Here is a 20,428-nt window from a genome sequence, read left to right as displayed (position 1 = left end):
AAACGTTCTTGTTAAACCACTCTGAACTCCACGTCTCTTCCAAGGGGCATTAAAACCGTCTTGTTAAGCTACTCTGACCTCCACGTCTCTTCGAAGGGTCATTGATATTGTCTTTTTAATCCACTGTAACCTCCACCACTCTTCCAAGGGGCATTGATATTGTCTTTTTATTCCACTGGGAATTCCACCACTCTTCCAAGGGGCATTGATAATGTCTTTTTATTCCACTGGGACCTCCACGTTTCTTGCAAGGGACAATAAAACCATCTTGTTAAACCACTCTGAACTCCACGTCTCTTCCAAAGGGCATTAAAACCATCTTTTTAAGCTACTGTGACCTCAACGTCTCTTCCAAGGGGCATTAAAAGCGTCTTATTAAAGCACTCTGAACTCCACCACTCTTCCAAGGGGCTTTAAAATCATCTTGTTAAGCTACTGTGACCTCCACGTCTCTTCGAAGGGTCATTGACATTGTCTTTTTAATCCACTGTAACCTCCACCACTCTTCCAAGGGGCATTAATATTGTCTAGATAAACCACCCTGAAATCCACGTCTCTTCCAAGGGGCATTAAAACTGTCTTGTTAACCTACTGTGAGCTCCATGTCTCTTCCAAGGGTTATTAAAACCGTCTTGTTAAACCACTCTGAACTCAATGTCTCTTCCAAGGGGCAATAAAACCGTCTTGTTAAGCTACTGTGAACTCCACGTCTCTTTTAAGGGGCTTTAAAATCGTCTTGTTAAACCACTCTGAACTCCACGTCTCCTCCAAGCAGCATTAAAATCGTCTTGTTAAGCTACTGTGACCTCAACGTCTCTTCCAAGGTTCATTGACATTGTCTTTTTATTCCACTATAACCTCCACTACTCTTCAAAGGGGCATTGATATTGTCTTTTTATTCCACTGGGACACCCACCACTCTTCCAAGGGGCATTGATAATGTCTTTTTATTCCACTGGTAAATCCATGTCTCTTCCAAGGGGCAATAAAACCCTCTTCTTAAACCACTCTGAACTCCACGTCTCTTCCAAGGGGCATTAAAACCATCTTGTTAAGCTACTGTGACCTCCACGTCTCTTCCAAGGGGCATTAAAAGCGTCTTGTTAAACCACTCTGAACTCCACCACTCTTCCAAGGGGCATTAAAATCATCTTGCTAAGCTACTGTGACCTCCACCTCTCGTCCAAGGGTCATTGATATTGTCTTTTCATTCCACTGTGACCTCCACCACTCTTCCAAGGGGCATTGATATTGTCTTTTTATTCCACTGGGACCTCCACCACTCTTCCAAGGGGCATTGATATTGTCTTTTTATTCCACTGGGAACTCCAAGTCTCTTCCAAGGGGCATTAAAATCGTCTTTTTAAACCAATCTGAACTCCACGTCTCTTCTAAGGAGCAATAAAACCGTCTTGTTAAACCACTCTGAACTCCACGTGTCTACCAAGGGGTATTAAAACCGTCTTGTTGAGCTACTGTGAACCCCACGTCTCTTCCAAGTGTCATTAAAACCGACTTGTTAAACCATTCTGAACTCCACGTCTCTACCAAGTGGCATTAGAATCGTCTTTTTAAGCTACAGTGACCTTCACGTCTATTCCAAGGGTCATTGACATTGTCTTTTTATTGCACTGGGACCTACGTCACTATTCCAAGGGGCATTGATATTGTCTTTTTATTCCAGTGGGACCTACACCACTCTTCCAAGAGGCATTGATATTGTCTTTTTATTCCACTGCGACCTCCATTTCTTTTCCAAGGGGCATTAAAACTGTCTTGTTAAACTACTCTGAACTCCACATCTCTTCCAAGGGGCATTAAAACCGTCTTGTTAAGGTACTATGACCTCCACGTCTCTTCCAAGGGGCTATAAAACGATCTTGTTAAACCACTCTGAACTCCACGTCTCTTCCAAGGGGCATTAAAATCGTCTTGTTAAGCTACTGTGACCTCCACGTCTCTTCCAAGGTTCATTGATATTGTCTTTTCTTTCCACTGGGACCTCCACCACTCTTAAAAGGGGCATTGATATTGTCTTTTTATTCCACTGGGACCTCCACGTCTCTTCCAAGGGGCAATAAAACCGTCTTTTTAAGCTACTGTGACCTCCATCTCTCTTCCAAGGGGCATTTAAATCATCTTGCTAAACCACACTGAACTCCACGTCTCTTCCAAGGGGCATTTAAACCGTCTTGTTAAGCTACTGCAATATCCACGTCTCTTCCAAGGGTCATCAAAACTGTCTTGTTAAACCACTCTGAACTCAACGTCTCTTCCAATGGGCAATAAAACCATCTTGTTAAGCTACTGTGACCTCCACGTCTCTTTCAAGGGGCTTTAAAACCGTCTTGTTAAACCACTCTGATCTCCACGTCTCTTCCAAGTGGCATTAAAATCGTCTTGTTAAGCTACTGTGACCTCCACGTCTCTTCCAAGGGTCATTGATATTGTCTTTTTATTCCACTATGACCTCCACCACTCTTCCAAGGGGCATTGATTTTGTCTTTTTATTCCACTGGGACCTCCACCACTCTTCCAAGGGGCATTGATATTGTCTTTTCTTTCCACTGGAACCTCCACCACTCTTCCAAGGGGCATTGATATTGTCTTTTTATTCCACTGGGACCTCCACGTCTCTTCCAAGGGGCTTTAAAGTCGTCTTGTTAAACCAATCTGAACTCCCGTCTCTTCTAAGGAGCAATAAAACCATCTTCTTAAACCACTCTGAACTCCACGTGTCTACCAAGGGGCATTAAAACCGTCTTGTTGAGCTAATGTGATCCCCACGTTTCTTCCAAGGGTCATTAAAACCGTCTTGTTAAACCATTCTAAACTCCACGTCTCTTCCAAGTGGCATTAAAATCGTCTTTTTAAGCTACAGTGACCTTCACGTCTCTTCCAAGGGTCATTGACGATGTCTTTTTATTGCACTGGGACCTCCATCACTATTCCAAGGGGCATTGATATTGTCTTTTTATTCCACTGGGACCTCCATGTCTCTTCCAAGGGGCATTAAAACCGTCTTGTTAAACTACTCTGAACTCCACATCTCTTCCAAGGGCATTAAAACCGTCTTGTTAAGGTACTATGACCTACACGTCTCTTCCAAGGGGCTTTAAAACTGTCTTGTTAAACCACTCTGAACTCCACGTCTCTTTCAAGGGGCATTAAAATCATCTTGTTAAGCTACTGTGACCTCCACGTCTCTTCCAAGGGTCATTGATATTGTCTTTTTATTCCACAATAACCTCCACCACTCTTCCAAGGGGCATTGATTTTGTCTTTTTATTCCACTGGGACCTCCACCACTCTTCCAAGTGGCATTGATATTGTCTTTTTATTCCACTTGGACCTCCACCACTCTTCCAAGGGGCATTGATATTGTCTTTTTTATTCCACTGGGACCTCCACGTCTCTTCCAAGGGGCCTTAAAATCGTCTTGTTAAACGACTCTGAACTCCACGTCTCTTCCAAGGGGCAATAAAACCGTCTTGTTAAGCTACTGTGACATCCACATCTCTTCCAAGGGGAATTAAAACCATCTTGTTTAACCACTCTGAACTCCACGTCTCTTCCAAGGGGCATTAAAACCGTCTTGTTAAGCTACTCTGAGCTCCACGTCTCTTCCAAGGGTCATTAAAACCGACTTTTTAAACCACTCTGAACTCCACGTCTCTTCCAAGGGGCATTAAAACCGTCTTGTTAAGCTGCTGTGACTTCCACGTCTTTTCCAAGGTTCTTTAAAACTTTCTTGTTAAACCACTCTGAACTCCACGTCTCTTCCAAGGGGCATTAAAACCGTCTTGTTAAGCTACTATGACCTCCACGTCTCTTCCAAGGGGCATTAAAAGCGTCTTATTAAACAACTTTGAACTCCACCACTCTTCCAAGGGGCATTAAAATCGTCTTGTTAAGCTATTGTGACCTCCACGTCTCTTCCAATGGACATTGATATTGTCTTTTCATTCCACTGGGACCTCCAGCACACTTCCAAGGGGCATTGATATTGTTTTTTTATTCCACTGGGACCTCCACCACTCTTCTAAGGGGCATTGATATTGTGTTTTCATTCCACTGGGACCTCCACTACTCTTCCAAGGGGCATTGATATTGTCATTTTATTCCATTGGGACCTCCACGTCTCTTCCAAGGGGCTTTAAAGTCTTCTTGTTAAATCAATCTGAACTCCACGTCTCTTCCAAGGGTCAATAAAACCATCTTGTTAAACCACTCTGAACTCCACGTGTCTTCCAAAGGGCATTAAAACCGTCTTGTTGAGCTACTGTGAACTCCATGTGTCTTCCAAAGGTCATTAAAACCGTCTTGTTAAACCACTCTGAACTCCATGTCTCTTCCAATGGGCATTAAAATCATCTTTTTAAGCTACTGCGACCTTCACGTTTCTTCCAAGGGTCATTGAGATTGTCTTTTTATTGCACTGGGACCTCCATCACTATTCCAAGGGGCATTGATATTGTCTTTTTATTCCAGTGGGACCTACACCACTCTTCCAAGAGGCATTGATATTGTCTTTTTATTCCACTTGGACCTCCATGTCTCTTCCAAGGGGCATTAAAACCGTCTTGTAAAACAACTCTGAACTCCACATCTCTTCCAAGGGGAATTAAAACAGTCTTGTTAAGCTACTGTGACCTCGACGTCTCTTCCAAGGGGCTTTAAAACCATCTTGTTAAACCACTCTGAACTCCACATCTCTTCCAAGGGGCATTAATATCGTCTTGTTAAGCTTCTGTGACCTCCACTTCTCTTCCAAGGGTCATTGATATTATCTTTTTATTCCACTATAACCTCCACCACTCTTCCAAGGGGCATTGATATTGCCTTTTTATTCCACTGGGACCTCCACCACTCTTCCAAGTGGCATTGATATTGTCTTTTTATTTCACTGGGACCTCCACCACTCTTCCAAGTGGCATTGATATTGTCTTTTTATTCCACTGGGACCTCCACGTCTCTTCCAAGGGGCTTTAAAATTGTCTTGTTAAACCACTCTGAACTCCACGTCTCTTCCAAGGGGCAATAAAACTGTCTTGTTAAGTTACTTTGACCTCCACATCTCTACCAAGGGGCAATAAAACTGTCTTGTTAAGTTACTTTGACCTCCACATCTCTACCAAGGGGCATTAAAACCATCTTGTTAAACCACTCTGAACTCCACGTCTCTTCCAAGGGGCATTAAAACTGTCTTGTTAAGCTACTGTGAGCTCCACGTCTCTTTCAAGGGTCATTAAAACCGTCTTGTTAAACCACTCTGAACTCCTAGTCTCTTCCAAGGGGCAATAAAACCGTCTTGTTAAGCTACTGTGACCTACACGTCTCTTCCAAGGGGCATTAAAATCGTCTTGTTAAACCACTCTGAACTCCACGTCTCTTCCAAAGGGCATTAAAATCATCTTGTTAAGCTACTGTTAGCTCCACGTCTCTTCCAAGTGTCATTGATATTGTCTTTTTATTCCACTGGGACCTCCACGTCTCTTCCAAGGGGCATTAAAACCGTCTTGTTAAACTACTCTGAACTCCACGTCTCTTCCAAGGAGCATTAAAACCGTCTTTTTAAGCTACGGTGACCTCCACGTCTCTTCCAAGGGGCATTAAAATCGTCTTGTTAAACCACTCTGAACTCCATGTCTCTTCCAAGGGGCATTCAAATTGTCTTGTTAAGCTACTGTGACCTCCACAGCTCTTCCAAGGGGCATTGAAATGTTGTTTTTAATTACCTCTAACCTCCAAGACTTTTCCAATGGGCATTGCATTTCCTCCTAGTTTTAGTGAGCTTTTGTTTTTCAATTCATAGGCGAACACTAATGGAGACCCACTCCCCAATAATGGGTAGAAGGTTTTTAGTACGCTTTAATCCACGTCTATTTCAAGGGGCATTGCAGTTCCTCATAATTTTTGGAAAGCCTTCCATTCACTGCTTAGGCCGACAGTGTACAGGAGACCCAGTTGTTATAAATGGAAAAAACGGTTTAGTTAAGTCCCTCTGACCTCCATGTCACTTCCAAGGGGCATTGGAGTGCCTCGAAATTTTTGGTAGGCATTGCACTCACTGTATGCCCTATAACTGTGTAGCCGAATCGCTCCTTTTGGTACAGAAACATGTCCTACAAGACATGTGTGGTTGACTGGCCAGATATTGATGTGAATGGTACCTGTTCCTCCTGCTCTTTCTCCTTTCCCACCACCTCTTCCATCATTCACCACCTGAAGCTTTGTTTTAACGGGAGTCATAGAACTGGGATAGTAGCAGGAAAACATCTAGCAATCCTCGGAGGAGGTAGGATATGCGCCAAAACGCTGACCACCTCAGGCCTAGCCGCTACTACCTACATGCGCTTGCATTCCAAGGAACAGAAAGCTAAGGAGATGGATGGCCTCATGATCGTGAATAATTTACTCGTTGTGTAGGAGGCCGACCACTGCTGCTGTCTACCTTCTGAACTTTGTGTTGAAGCCTGATTGACCCAGGAACCGCAATTCTCTATGTCTGGAGGACGCGTTGCATCCCAGTGTCCAACTGTGTCCCGGCTTCCACAATATTAACCCAGTGTGAAGGCGTCAGTGAGATGGACCATCCCTGGCCACATTCAATTGTCCCCGTGTTTGTGGTTATGCTGTCCTTCCCACTAACTGCACTGGGGAGGGCACAGGTAATGTTTTGGTATGCCCGCTTGTGTATTAGGCACACCGGGACAAATAGGGGAGGCTGGGGACCATTTATGGACACCCGGCCACCCCCAGGCAGCTGAGGACCAAGCGTGGACACCTGGCCATGGGGAAGCTGGGGACCGAGTATGGACACCCGGCCGCCCACTGGTGGCTGGGGACAAAGCGTGGACACCCGGCCGCCGGGCGGCTGGGGACTGAGTATGGATAAAAGGGCCGCCGACGCAGCTATGACATGGTGGCCGGAGTCGGCCTCCACATGTCTAAAAGGCCCAATTTCAAGTGCAAGCAAGCATGCAGTATGGTATTTCAGCCTGGGGGTGGGTGGCAGGCTGCATACTTGCGCTTGAATTGCAAGGAATGGTACAATTGAACACTGCCCTGCGACAAAGACTTGCACGGAGATAGTTGCAAGTCTGCATCTTCTGATGGGGCAAGGATCACTTCTGATGGGCACACTTTTAGGCAGTGACCTGGGTGTCAGAGATGCTTCCAGGGGTCTTCCCCATGCTTTTCCCATGTCTTTTCTGCACTGTATGCATGTGTCACACAGCACATGGCCAGATAAGGTTGTAAAATGTTAAAATGACATTTCCCGGTGAATGCATTTGTCACGGTTGAAAGCAATACAAAAGAGCAAAAACGCATAAAAAATGCTACTTGTGAACATAGCCCAAGGTGTGGAGGAGTATTTTTGTTTTTGGTTATTTATTTTACCTTATACACAAGTCTTTACCCTGGAAAGGATGTTTCTTAACATATTTCACATGAAAACCGTTTCAGTTTCGTTTTTGAACGTTTTATTGTGAGCCCGTAAAAGTGGCTTAATACCTCTGACAACGTTGTTGACAGCAGTAACCTGGGGGTCAGAAATGCTTCTGTGAGCTCGGCCCGAGCTTTGAGCACCCGAGCATTTTAGTGCTCGATCAACACTAGTAAAATGACATTTCCCAGTGAATGCATTTGTCTTTAAAAATAGCGTAAAAAAGAAAAACAGTAGGATCTTTCTTAAGTATAAAAAACAGCATCACCAATGTAACCTCAATGTAATCACATTGTTCAGCTCCTGCACCTACTCTTCCATCTCCAAAATGACCACATGAGTCACAAGCTGAAACCACTGCAGCACTGCCTTGGCCAAGTGGCAACAGGCTGTGCTGAAGATAACATGCTTAATGCTTAGGTGAAAAAACGCCCAGCACTGCAGAGTTGTTGAAAGCTGTAACACAGCAGCCTGATCTGTGGATCTCACCGCTGAACATACAGCCAGGCATGGTCGTGTGTGACAATGGGCGGAACCTGGTGACGGAAAAATGACAGCCCTGGTAGATACGATTTCCCTCTATGCCAGCCCTTTCACCAATCTAAAGAATATGGCTGTGGTGAAATTCATCTCCCACTGAGAAGCTGTTTCAAATTGAAAAACATTGTGCCCACCAGAGGATTTGATTCTGAGGGCTAACCTTTCTCACCCGCTCAAGAGCCCCATAGCAGCTGCAAAGTTAGAGCTATCATGAACTCTCCTCAGGTAGAAGCCAAGGTACATCAGAGGATTCTCTGGTGGGCCCGTCCAACAATGCCAAGATGTAGACCTAGCTAAGAAAAGTGTGTGGGAAAGTTCCCGGACACTCTATGCCTGCTTTTTAATGTGGATTGGACGTGCTTATGCATGTTATTTCTCATACCGCATTGCAGATCAGGCCATTGCCCAACTTTGTATTCATGAAATTAAAGGCGCAAAGAAAGATGTTAGTGTGTTAAAGCCCCACCGACAAGTGCGAGCTGATGTTGGACGACCTGCCATTGCTTATGCAATAATGTGCATTAGAGGACTTACTGGGAGAAATGACACCCGGAGTAGATACTGTTTCCCTCTATGCCAGTCCTTTCACCGAGTTAAAGAATATGGCTGTGGTGAAGTACAACTCTCACTGAGAAGCAGTGTCAGACTGAAAAACATTGTGCCTACCAGTGGATTTGATTCTGAGGACCCACCTTTCTCCCCCGCTCAAGAGCCCCATAGCAGCTACAAAGTTTGCGACTATCATCTCTCCTGATGGAGAAGCCGGGGCCTACCCAATGATTCTCTGGTGGGCCTGTCCAACCCTGCCGAGAAGCAGCCCTGGCTAAGAAAAGAGCGTGGGAAGGTACCCGGACCCTCTCTGGCTGCATTTTTAATGTGGACTGGCTCCGTACCGTCCCTGGCCACATTCACCTGTCCATGTGTTTGTCTAAGCATGCTAATTGCTTAAGAATGGTCATGTGATGATTACTGGAATCGGCTATCAGAGCAGAATCCAGGCAGTGTGTTTTTTCACAAATACAGATGTAGTAATCCTTAACTTGAAAGATGAAAAAATAGTGTATTAGTGTAGCCATGTATCAAGTTATCTGAAAAGTTATGAATTGCTATATATGTAGAGGATCAGAAGTTGAACCAATACTATTACAGGAATTAATTTCTCACAGTACAGTAATACAACACCATAACTGCAATCAGTACATGAGCGCATTACCATTACCAGAACCACCCCAGTACAGAAATACATAACCAATACCATCATCAGTAGATGAATTCAGCAGCAGAACTGCCATCAGTAAATTACTACATCACCAAACTTGGTACACCGATCAATTGAAATGTCAGGTCAGGTCCATATACAATTGTACTGCATAAGTCTACAATTTCAAGTATGTCTTTAACAATGGTATGGAGATACTGGAAATTTTTGTTAACAGGAATCATCAGACTGTGGACCATACAGGAACAGTACTGATGATATGTAATATTTACATCTAGGTACCCTATAGGTGACATCTTTTCTTATTGGTGCTGTTCTGTGTCTTTTCTGCTCCATCTTCTCTCTAGATGATTTTTCAGATACACAGCTCATGTCTGCAAACTTTTCTGTTGTAAAGCCTGCTGTATAGTATCCTGACATGATGCCCCTAAAAATAAAAGTGTCATTATAATGTCACAGAATAAATATATCTGCCCAATGCTGTGCTCCTGAATAAATAGATTTCCCTTCACTGTGCGAGCTGATAATGCATGGTTTCCACACTATCCTCTCTAACACCACCTGCCTTATGAACTATAACCATGACTGTCCATCATTATTATCTATAACTGCCACACTGTCATCCCTTATTAGCTATAACCCCCTCACTATTCGCCTTTATTAACTATAACTGCAACACTGTACACCTTGATTACCTATAATCTATCTACACTGACCACCCTGATTTGCTATAACCGCTTTCTCTATCTTAACTGTTCACTCCCATGCATCCTTTTCCATACTGGGGCACCTCTTGACATTGCTGCTTCTCGAAACTGTGCCCTCCTATACTGATCAGCCTCTATACTGTGCCCCTCTTCATACTTATCTCCTCTCTGTATGCTGTCTCCTCCATACTCTGGCTTAACACTGTTCACTATGCTGCGCCATTTCTGTTTTGTTCTCATACTTACCTATTATACTGTGTCCCCCTTACAACACTGCCTAATCTCAATATAAGGCCCCCTCACACTTTCCAGCCCCATGTTGTCCTCTTGCACTACTTCCATTGGAGTGCTTACCTTACCATCGTGTCCAACTCCTCTATGACATGTAAGTGACGTCAACAGCTTGATCAGGAGACCTCATTAGATACTTAAATTTAAATATGCAAATCACAATTATTGTGTGTAATCTATTTTCCTTTTTGGATTCTTACTGGGCCTCAATACATTTCAATTGCCAATCACTTGAGCAAATAGCAGCATTAATCTCTATTATTTTAATCAGCAATGCAATGTTTAAATTTCTTTTTTCACCATTAGTGCCATTTTATTCAGAGCATATTATCCCACTGTAAACACTAACATCAATGTAGATTACAGATATGATCCTAATTACACAAATGTTATTCTCAGTTTAGTGCCGTTTAGTTACAAAGCACACTTCTCAAAAATCCTAAATATTCAGGCACTCTAATCTACAGATAAGACAACATTCACTCTACGTGTTAATTTAGATCTGTGTCATTGTATAACTGTAAAGTTACATTGTTGCTAACATTACTTTGCATCATTGATGTAAGATTTACTACTGCTTTGCTCAGCAGGAATATTGATGCTTAATCTAATGCAATGGCGAAGAGACACTATAGGATTTTTATGATTTATAATACAACCTCTGGCAAAAATTATGGAATCACCAGGCTAGGAGGATGTTCATTAAGTTGTTTAATGTTGTTGAAAAAAAGCAGATCACAGACATGGCACAAACTAAAGTCATTTCAAATGGCAACTTTAGGGCTTTAAGAAACACTAAAAGAAATCAAGATTAAAAATGTTGCACTCAGTAAGGGTAATTTTTTTCAGACCAAGCAGAGGGAAAAAATTATGGAATCTCTGCAATGACATTCGACAACATCACTGGACAGTAGAGCAACTGTACACAATCATGCAGTTGCCTGAGCAGGAATCTGATTGTCAGACACAGCCAAGCTCCCCAGTTTATTATCATCTCTCTCTGCCCTCTAAACCATTGCATACACAGTGCTAAACAAGATTTCCTTCTCGTGAAAAGTGGTCATAGGATCACTGTTTCTAAGGTGGGAACAGGAGCTGCCAAGCCCTAGACCACCCAGAAATCTGTATGCAGTCAGGAAGCTTCATATCCAATGTCTCTGGGGCTAATATACCAGCCCAGTTACAGAGGAAATCAGATTAAAAAAACTTATTTAAATATTGAAGTACTCTCAAAGGTCTATTGAGACTTTATGTGAAATCAATGAAAAATAAATAAATAATGAATAAATATATAAAGAGTGCGCAAATAATAGCAAAACATTATGACAATCCAAATCGTTGTTAACCTGTTGAAACAAAAATATATGTCCAATATATAAAAATATTTGCTATAGATGGAACAAAATTTAAATGTATTTTTGTAAAATAGATAAAAAAATGGGAAAAACACATTTATAATATACATTAAAAGAGAGTATGAAAATGACATAAAAACTAAGCCCCATGTATAGTAAAATTAAAACATGTGAAAACAATTTGAATATCTGAATGGGCTAAGTTTACTTTATCATGTATGCCAAATAATATATACAGTATAAAAAAGTGGCAAATAATATATTCCTTTCTTGCCAAGTATACACATATAATTTACGTCATGTTGAAACTGATCATTGCAGTAATGAAAAATATTACTTTGTGAGATGCATGTTTCAATATCACTGCATGATAAATATGGGTATTGAATTCAAATCTATTCTGAGGTATGAGACAGAACCTCTGAGAATATCTTCATACTAAAAAAAGTCTAAACCATTCAAATTCTTGAGAAGGTGAGAGGGTTGTTTTTTATCTTGTTTCTCGTAGGAAAATGTTAGTGCTTCTGCTATAGCAATGCTATAATTTACCATGCACATCCTTAAAGTTACCATATGGTCAGAACCTTCAACATTTTAAAGGTCATATTTACATTTTGCATATTTTTTACATCTTTTAGAAACTAATAAATGCAATTTTCATAGACACTGAGTTTGAATACAATCTTAGGCCATATTAGCAAAAAAAATGTAATAAAGTTTTACTTAATTATTTGTAAATCAAAAAGACCAGAAATAGAATCTAACCACAGGAACAGTATATTGGAAAGACATGCACCCCTTTCCAGTTTTTGACCCACTCCTCTATTCAGAATACAAATATTGATGTAAAATACTGCCTGGTATTATGTTGTGCAAAATAAGCCTCATTATTATTAAATTTAATGTTTACGACAATCTCCTAAAAGCAAATATTGTTCCATGCTACAGGTATCTACCAATTTGTGGCATCCGAATCTGCAGCTATAGGAGCAGAGATTGGCAGAATAAAAGCTGTTGATGCAGATGTGGGCAAAAATGCAGAGATTAAATATTCTATCACTGATGGAGATGCCAAAGATTTATTTGAGATCACCACAGACCAGCGTACACAGGATGGAATTATAATGGTTAAAAAGGTTATTACTATTTTATGCTATATATGCAATGATTATAAAGTAATATTTTTTGCAAACATACTATGGCTACATATAAAAGTGTTGAACTGAGGTTTAAATGGGGTTGTCCACTTCCTAGACAACTTCTTTTTTTAATAAAGTATTTTCACCTGTAAAATAAAAATAACAGGTGCTCATCTAACTGAGCGTACCTTACAGGTCCCCTGCTGCAAATAAACATCCCGACCCTGACCACCACAGGGTTAATATAAAATGTAAGAAATAAACTAGGCTAATGCGCAAAGTGACAAGGTAAAGTATTTCATCAGGCAGTTACAAAGATGAATTCATAATTACCTTATGATCCCTTCTGAAGGATACAGAGTTCTCTGAAACGCATAGGATAACGCAGTGTGCTGTACCTAGCAGGACTTCATAGCTATTCAAGGTGACGTTACCAACTGCATCCGGAGTTCCTTTTGTGCATCACGAACAATGGGATGGTGCCATTCGGCCATTCAGAAAACTATCTCAGAAGCTTGGGCAGAGTTAAACTCACAAAAACAAGCCCAGTGAGAATGGACATTATGGATATGGACTTTTGTCTTTCTTCTATTTATCTTCAGACATTTGAAGTCTGGACTGCCAGTTTTAGGATTTACTACATCAACATTCATTAAGGTTGTTGTGAATTCATCTTAGTAACTGCCTGGCGGCATATTTTACCTTGTCACCTTGCTCATTAGCCTAGTTTATTTCCTCATTTAAAATTATTTTACAGGTTCTTTATGTAATTTCTGTTGTGGAGAAGAGTTTATTTTTCAGAACTATCTCAAATAATAAACATGCTGTGATTTTACTATTGTTAACTTTAAATAAGCTGTATTTGCTTCAAAATGTCCTACATTTTCCCATATTAACCACCTTCACTTTTTTGTTTTATGATTACATTTTTTTTAACTAAATGTTGAGCAAAATATCATCCTGCTGTTTCATGTCTCTGGCTAAGAAACTGGGTCACTTGTACCTTTATTTAGAAATTTTATACTAGAAAACGATGACTGCTCAGAAATATAAGGGCTGGAGCTACTTCTTAACAAAATTTTGAATGAATTAACCTTTTATTTTCAAATATTTTTTTTCACTTTGAAAAATTTATATCATGGATCCATAAAATGCAAATTTCCTTCAGTATCTCATTTTGTTTCATTTATTACAACTACTGGGCAAGAAAGTATTTCAGTTTATACTATGCATGTCTAAAATGACGTATACAATAAGAATAATATACAACGTACTAAATGACTTTAGTCTAATTGACCTTTAAGTGATGTATTGATTTGAACTTTTATGATTATTTGGGGACATGTTGAATGATAAATCAGAATGGATCACTTATGTTTTTGATTTATATTCATTTTAATATCTCTATAGCCTTTGGATTTTGAAAGTCAACGACTACATACATTTCAAGTTGAAGCTGCTAATACATATGAAGATCCAAGATTTACTTACCTTACCTCATTTAAAGATACAGCAATTGTGAAAGTACTACTGAAAGATATTGATGAGGCGCCTATTTTTAGTAAACCTTTTTATGTGTTTGAAGTGAATGAAGACACCAAAGAAGGTAGCATAATTGGTCACGTAACTGCTCAGGATCCTGACTCTGCAAAGAGTTCAGTAAAGTAAGTTTATTTCTTCTTTCTTTTAGTTTACATGTGTTGCAACAGTGTGTTCTGACTCAAAGTCAGATAGTGGGATCACCATTGAGGCCAAATTGAGAGACTCAACCCTCTCTGTTACAAGCGCTCGGAGAAAAGAAATCCACACGTTGTGAGCATAAACAATTCTATTTATTAACCATGTGAGCAAGATTCTTATACCATTTACAGACAAGTGTAGTTCCCATTGGAAATTGTCATCAGCTGCCTTCTTCACACAAACATGTTATGAGATTTTTTTGATATTATGTCTTTGCTCAATGAACTTACCATAACACGCACAGTTTCTCAAATTATTGCATATGAAATAGGAAAATATTTGACCAGATATGAAACCTTAAAAAAAATATTAAGCAAAATATAAGACTGAAACTAGGCAATACTAAAAAAATATAGAATATAGAGGAAAATTTTAAACCATCTATATCAGTGTCCTCCTTTTGTAAATAGTATAACCTTTACCACAGGGTTAGTTGGTATCTACACAGGAGCTACTGTCTCATGGGTCTAGTACCTATAAGGGGGCTTCCCTCAGTGTGGACACCCACTTCCTGTCAGGAGTGGTTCTCTGGGGTCTTAAATTCACCACAGGAGATTTTGTACTGGAAATCTTGGCACATATGCTATTCAATTGCATGGATAATACATATATCAGTGCTTTTATGGCTACATAGAACAATAAACAAAATAATAAAATCTGCATGCAAGTCTATATCATGCCAGAATCCCAACCCGCTAGGCCCTTAAACCAGTTGGCTGGATTCAAAAAGGAGAATGTATTCCCCAAACAAGAGTCTTTGTTTGCTTTGTGTTCTTGTAACCATTTATCTCTAAGTTCATTTATTTTATGTATATCTGTTTTGACCAGGAGATTGCCTGCAGGGTCAATATAATGGTAACAAGCTGGACCAATTACTTGGCACACTCCCCCTTCTTTTGCTGTCAGGTAGTCTAGCAGTATAGTATGTTGGTTAATGACTGTGAGGAGTTGGCTGAGGACTAAAGACATTGACCCATGGATGTAGAGCGGAGTCCATGGCTCTAAGAGATACAGACTTTTTCCAGCACGGAGCACCAGTTACTCTTAGGGTTACAGATAATGTTGCGTTTTATTAGAGATTTGCTTGCTTGTCAGTGTAAGGTGCACAAATCTCTCATGGAAAGTGTTCAGCCCCAGGAATCAATGTTTTCATTCAGTGACAGTAAGCAGAGGAAGATGTGCAGGCTGGATCTCATGTATACCTAAGACCTACATAAGCATTTCTGTCCTGCATCTGGTAGGGGCATGTGTTTCTTTTTACTCTGTAGGGGCATCCCTAATACATAACCCTGCAGAAAGGCTGGAGGCTGGGCATCTGGAACATTTTTCATTCTTTTATCTACCTGTAGCAAACATTTAAAGGGAGTGGGGTGTTAGTTTCTCAGCCCAACCAGAGGGCTGATCCCAGGAGAGGTAGAGCAATAAGCCACATTTTTAGTGAGAGAGCTGGTGTGGTGATGTCGAGGGGTGAGGATCTGTTGCTGAGGCTAGCTCCTGGTGCTCCTGTATGGATGGACTATGGAGATTGGAGGTCAGTTGCTGACTTGAGCTGGATACACGTGATATGGTCTGGGTATCTTTAATCTTAATGTAAGGAACTATCCTAAGGACTGTTGTTGCCAGCTGGAGCTGGGTACACATTCTACAGTCATTGTATCTGTTTCTGGATTTGAGGAGCTATCTTAAGGACAGTTGTTGCCGGCTAGAGCTGAATACACGTGCTATGGTCGTGGTATCTGTTATTTGGATTTGAGAAACTATCCTAAGGATTGTTGTTGCCTGATGGAGCTGGATACACATTCTTCGATCATATTATCTGTCGTCTGTCTTTGAGGAACTATCCTAATGACTGTTGTTGTTAGCTGTAGTTGGATACATGTGCTACAGTCTTGGCATCCGTCATCATGAGGAGCATGGACTGTGAATACAGACTATACTAGTGGGAGATACAAAATCTGTGGGCCAACCAAAAGATGGGGGAAGGTGGGTATCACCTGGTATGGGAGCAATGGAACTGCCTGCCTCTGGTTGGGATCTTATGGACTGGGGGCATTGCATTTTGGCCATCTACTCGGAGTTGTTGTTAGACCATAGAGGTAAGAAACAAAAAATAGTTGCATTGTAAACCTGTCTAGGTGATTATTACAACCCACAACCTCAGATCCTCACAGTGACAACTGTATGTCTCTGTATTGCATTAGTGTCATTAAAAGTTTCAAGAAGCTGGAAAATTAGATCATCCATGTAGTCAGTGGCTTCCACTAAATTGTCCCACATTTGTGCTATGAAGGGAAATATTAAAATACTACTGAATATTTTGTTTGCTACCCCATTTCTACTACATGAGGCCTACCATTTGGCCGGGGCATATTGTCTGCTGCTTGTTTATACAAGGCGTGGATTGGAACTGCTGCTATATCTTCTTTACTTTTCTGAAGGTGGCTTGTGCTAGTCTGTCAAATGTGCAAACCCCTCTTATGTCTAGGCTCACCCACTTGTAAGCAAGATGTCCACAAAGCAAAAATATTCCTTCTGGGAGAATGCAAATATGGGTTAGGGTCTGTATACAATACAGTAAATTCAAAAGTCCCAACGTGGCTTCATGGGCGCACCAAGTATTATTAATTTGAATTCCATCCATATCAAAGGTACACTTACCCTTTTTTATCTCACTGAGAGATACTGTTTTACAGTCTTCAACACCATTTTGGTACACTGTCTCATCAATCTGAGTCAGGTCATGTGTGTGTATATAGAGAAACAATTGTTGTCTTTACCACAGGTACCAACACCAACGTGTTGAAGACTGAACCATAAACCATCATTGTGAATGGGGCCTGAATGAGGGATGTCGGTCCTTATTTTGGCAACCACACCCCCTATATCTGGATTGTACTCCCACAACCGCATCTGTCCCTTAGGTCCTGTTTTATTTAACTGGAATTAGGGGTTAGTGACTCATCCAGCTATAGTCAATATAGCAGACACGTCACAAGGCACATCTTTTTTGTCACAAGGCATATTGAATCCAGGTTTCATTGTGTATGCAGTGTGATGTTAATGCCTCCCATGGCTACAGAGGTAAGGCTAAATATGGCATAGTCCTTGAAGATACTGGGCTGTATGTGCAGATCCAACAGTCCTTTGGCTTTCCTCCTTTCATGTCCTTTATAAGCGCAGTATGGTGTCAAATAATATTTTTCTCACAGTCCATATTTAAAATTTTATCCAGTGTCTCTGTTAGTTAACAGTTATTCTGCCAGCGTAGTGACTTTTTTGCAATAACTGGATTGAATCCAGAAAGACTTTCCCTCAAATGTCACTGAGGTGGAAGTGGTCAGCTGGATTTGGCCAAACCTTGGATCTAGGCTCCTTGTCACGTGTATGTGTATGACGATACAAGTCACTTGGATTCAGCTGATGCACATCTGCGCTGGCATTAGTATCTTGAATGGATGAAAACTAGTGATGAGCGAGCATACTCGCAAATACTCAGTACTCACCCGAGCATCTCAGTACTCGAGATGCTCGAAGCTCGCCGAGTACTTGCCAGATACTCGGGCGGATGCTCGGGTCCTCTCACTGCATGTTTGGCACTCTTTAGAGCGCCAATCAACATGCAGGGATTGCTTGCCACTCACTGTAGTGCCGCAGCCATGTTGGTTGTGGCATTACAGTGATTGTGTGGCTGCACAGCATCATCAGGTCTATATCAGGTCTATATCAGACCTGGCGCAGCTGTGCTCGCCAGTCTACTCCACAATCAGGCAGTGTAGGGAGAGGTGCTGCTGAGCTAGGGAGAGATTTGGTTGTGTATTAGGTAGTGTAGGGAGAAAACAAGTACATTACAAATATCCAACTCAACAAACAGTCCTTCTGCAAGATATCAGGCAGGCAGTGCATATAGGCAGGCAATTTAGAGATAAACATTCTGACATGCAAAAACAAAAACGAAAAAAATTAGTGATCAATATAGCCGCCTTTCTTTATGATAATACTCAACAGCCTTCCATCCATAGATTCTGTCAGTTGCTTGATCTGTTTTCGATCAACATTGCGTGTAGCAGCCATCACAGCATCCCAGACACTGTTCCGAGAGGTGTACTGTTTTCCCTCCCTGTAGATCTCACATTTTATGATGGACCACAGGTTCTCTATGGGGTTCAGATCAGATGAACAAGGGGGCCAAGTCATAATTTTTTCTTCTTTTAGACCTTCACTGGCCAGCCACTCTGTGGAGTAGTTGGATGCATGTGATGGAGCATTGTCCTGCATGAAAACCATGTTTTTCTTGAACGATACCGACTTCTTCCTGTACAACTGCTTGAACATGTAGTCTTCCAGAAACTGGCAGTAGGTCTGGGAGTTGAGCTTCACTCCATCCTCAACCCGAAAAGGTTCCACAAGTTCATCTTTGATGATACCAGCCCATACCAGTTCCCCACCTCCACCTTGCTGGCGTCTGAGTCGGAGTGGAGCTCTTTGCCCTTTACTAATCCATGCTCTGGCCCATTCATCTGGCCCATCAAGAGTCACTCTCATTTCATCAGTCCATAAAACCTTTGAAAAATCAGTCTTAAGATATTTCTTGGCCCATTCTTGACGTTTTATCTTATGTTTCTTGTTCAAAGGGGGTCGTTTTTCAGCCTTCCTTACCTTGGCCATGTCCCTGAGTATTGCACACCTTGTGCTTTTTGATACTTCAGTAACGTTGCAGCTCTGAAATATGGCAAAACTAGTGGCGAATGGCATCTTGGCAGATAAACGCTTGATTTTCCTCAATTCGTGGGCTGTTATATTGCGCCTATTTTGGCCAACACACTTCTTGCGACCCTGTTGGCTATTTGCCATGAAATGCTTGATTGTTCGGTGATCACGCTTCAAAAGTTTGGAAATTTCAAGACTGCTGTATCCCTCTGCAAGACATCTCACAATTTTGGACTTTTCAGAGCCCGTCAAATCTCTCTTCTGACCCATTTTGCCAAAGGAAAGGAAGTTGCCTAATAATTAAGCACACCATATATAGGATGTTGATGTCATTAGTCAACATCCCTCCTCATTACAGAGATGCACATCACCAGATTTACTTAATTGGTAGTTGTCTCTCAAGCCTATGCAGCTTGGAGTAGGACAACATGTATTTAAAGTATCATGTGATCAAAATACTCATTTGCCTAATAATTCGGCACACAGTGTATATCACAAGGGGTCTCCATTCTAGTTCTGTCTTATGCTTCTATTAGATATTTCGAGACAAAGGCCCAGTTCTCAGGGGCCAGGACTATTTTTTTTTGGATCTTAATCATCATTATTTGCTTAAAAAGCAATCCAGAGAACTCAGTTTTTCTGCGCCATTTGCTTGTTGGCACAGTAAGGTTATTTCCATGTTACAGCGCTAAAATTCCAGCTATTTAAAACTGTGGTTTGTCCGCCACACGAATCATATATAATTGCGCCATTTTTGTCCTCCATTAAAAAATGTTTTCATTGTGTCAGCAAAGATTTTGGCACCGGTTTGCTGTTCAAAATAGTTACCTACAGGCCAGGTATTTAAAACTGTGGTTTCTCCACCATCCTATGGATGCGCCATTTCTGGAGCGGCTGATGGCTGGTGTTTCTAGCCTGGGAGGGGGCCAATATTCATGGCACCCTTCCTGGGCTATTAATATCAGCCCCCAGTTGTCTGCCTAGCCTTTGCTAGGAATTAAAATAGCGTCATTTTTGGAGGGGTCCCCCATTTTAATAGCTAGTAAAGGCTAGGTATTCAGCTGGGGGCTGATATTAGTAGCCTGGGAAGTTCCGTGGGTATTACCCCCTTTCCAGGCTTCAAACATCTGTCCCAGCTGTCTGCTTAACCTCGCTAGATACTAAAATTACAGGGAACCCCATGCCAATTTTTTTTAAAATAAATCTTTTATTTTAACACTAAATGACAAGTACAGTAACCAACACTGTCATTGTACTCATTATATATGTGACTGACATGT

The 20,428-nt window shown here is 41.3% G+C and overlaps 1 protein-coding gene across 2 annotated transcripts in view; it reads left to right on the top strand.

The window, feature by feature from the left end:
• The window catches only part of LOC141265486 (cadherin-9-like), a 567,900-nt gene that overhangs the window by 445,999 nt on the left and 101,473 nt on the right, over positions 1-20,428 (top strand). For both annotated transcript variants that reach the window (XR_012320104.1, XM_073678637.1), the window contains exons 6-7: positions 12,511-12,698; positions 14,112-14,365. Coding sequence is in view for 1 of the 2 variants with exons in the window: in XM_073678637.1 (XP_073534738.1) it covers positions 12,511-12,698; positions 14,112-14,365 (442 nt within the window). In the remaining variant the exon portion in view is untranslated. The remainder of the gene's footprint in view (positions 1-12,510; positions 12,699-14,111; positions 14,366-20,428) is intronic.

The sequence above is a fragment of the Phyllobates terribilis genome, unplaced genomic scaffold (assembly GCF_046119375.1).
Source record: "Phyllobates terribilis strain yellow unplaced genomic scaffold, ASM4611937v1 Scaffold_4__5_contigs__length_816908805, whole genome shotgun sequence".
In the NCBI taxonomy this organism is placed as follows: Eukaryota; Metazoa; Chordata; class Amphibia; order Anura; family Dendrobatidae; genus Phyllobates; species Phyllobates terribilis.
This window is presented reverse-complemented; position numbering and strand designations above follow the sequence as displayed.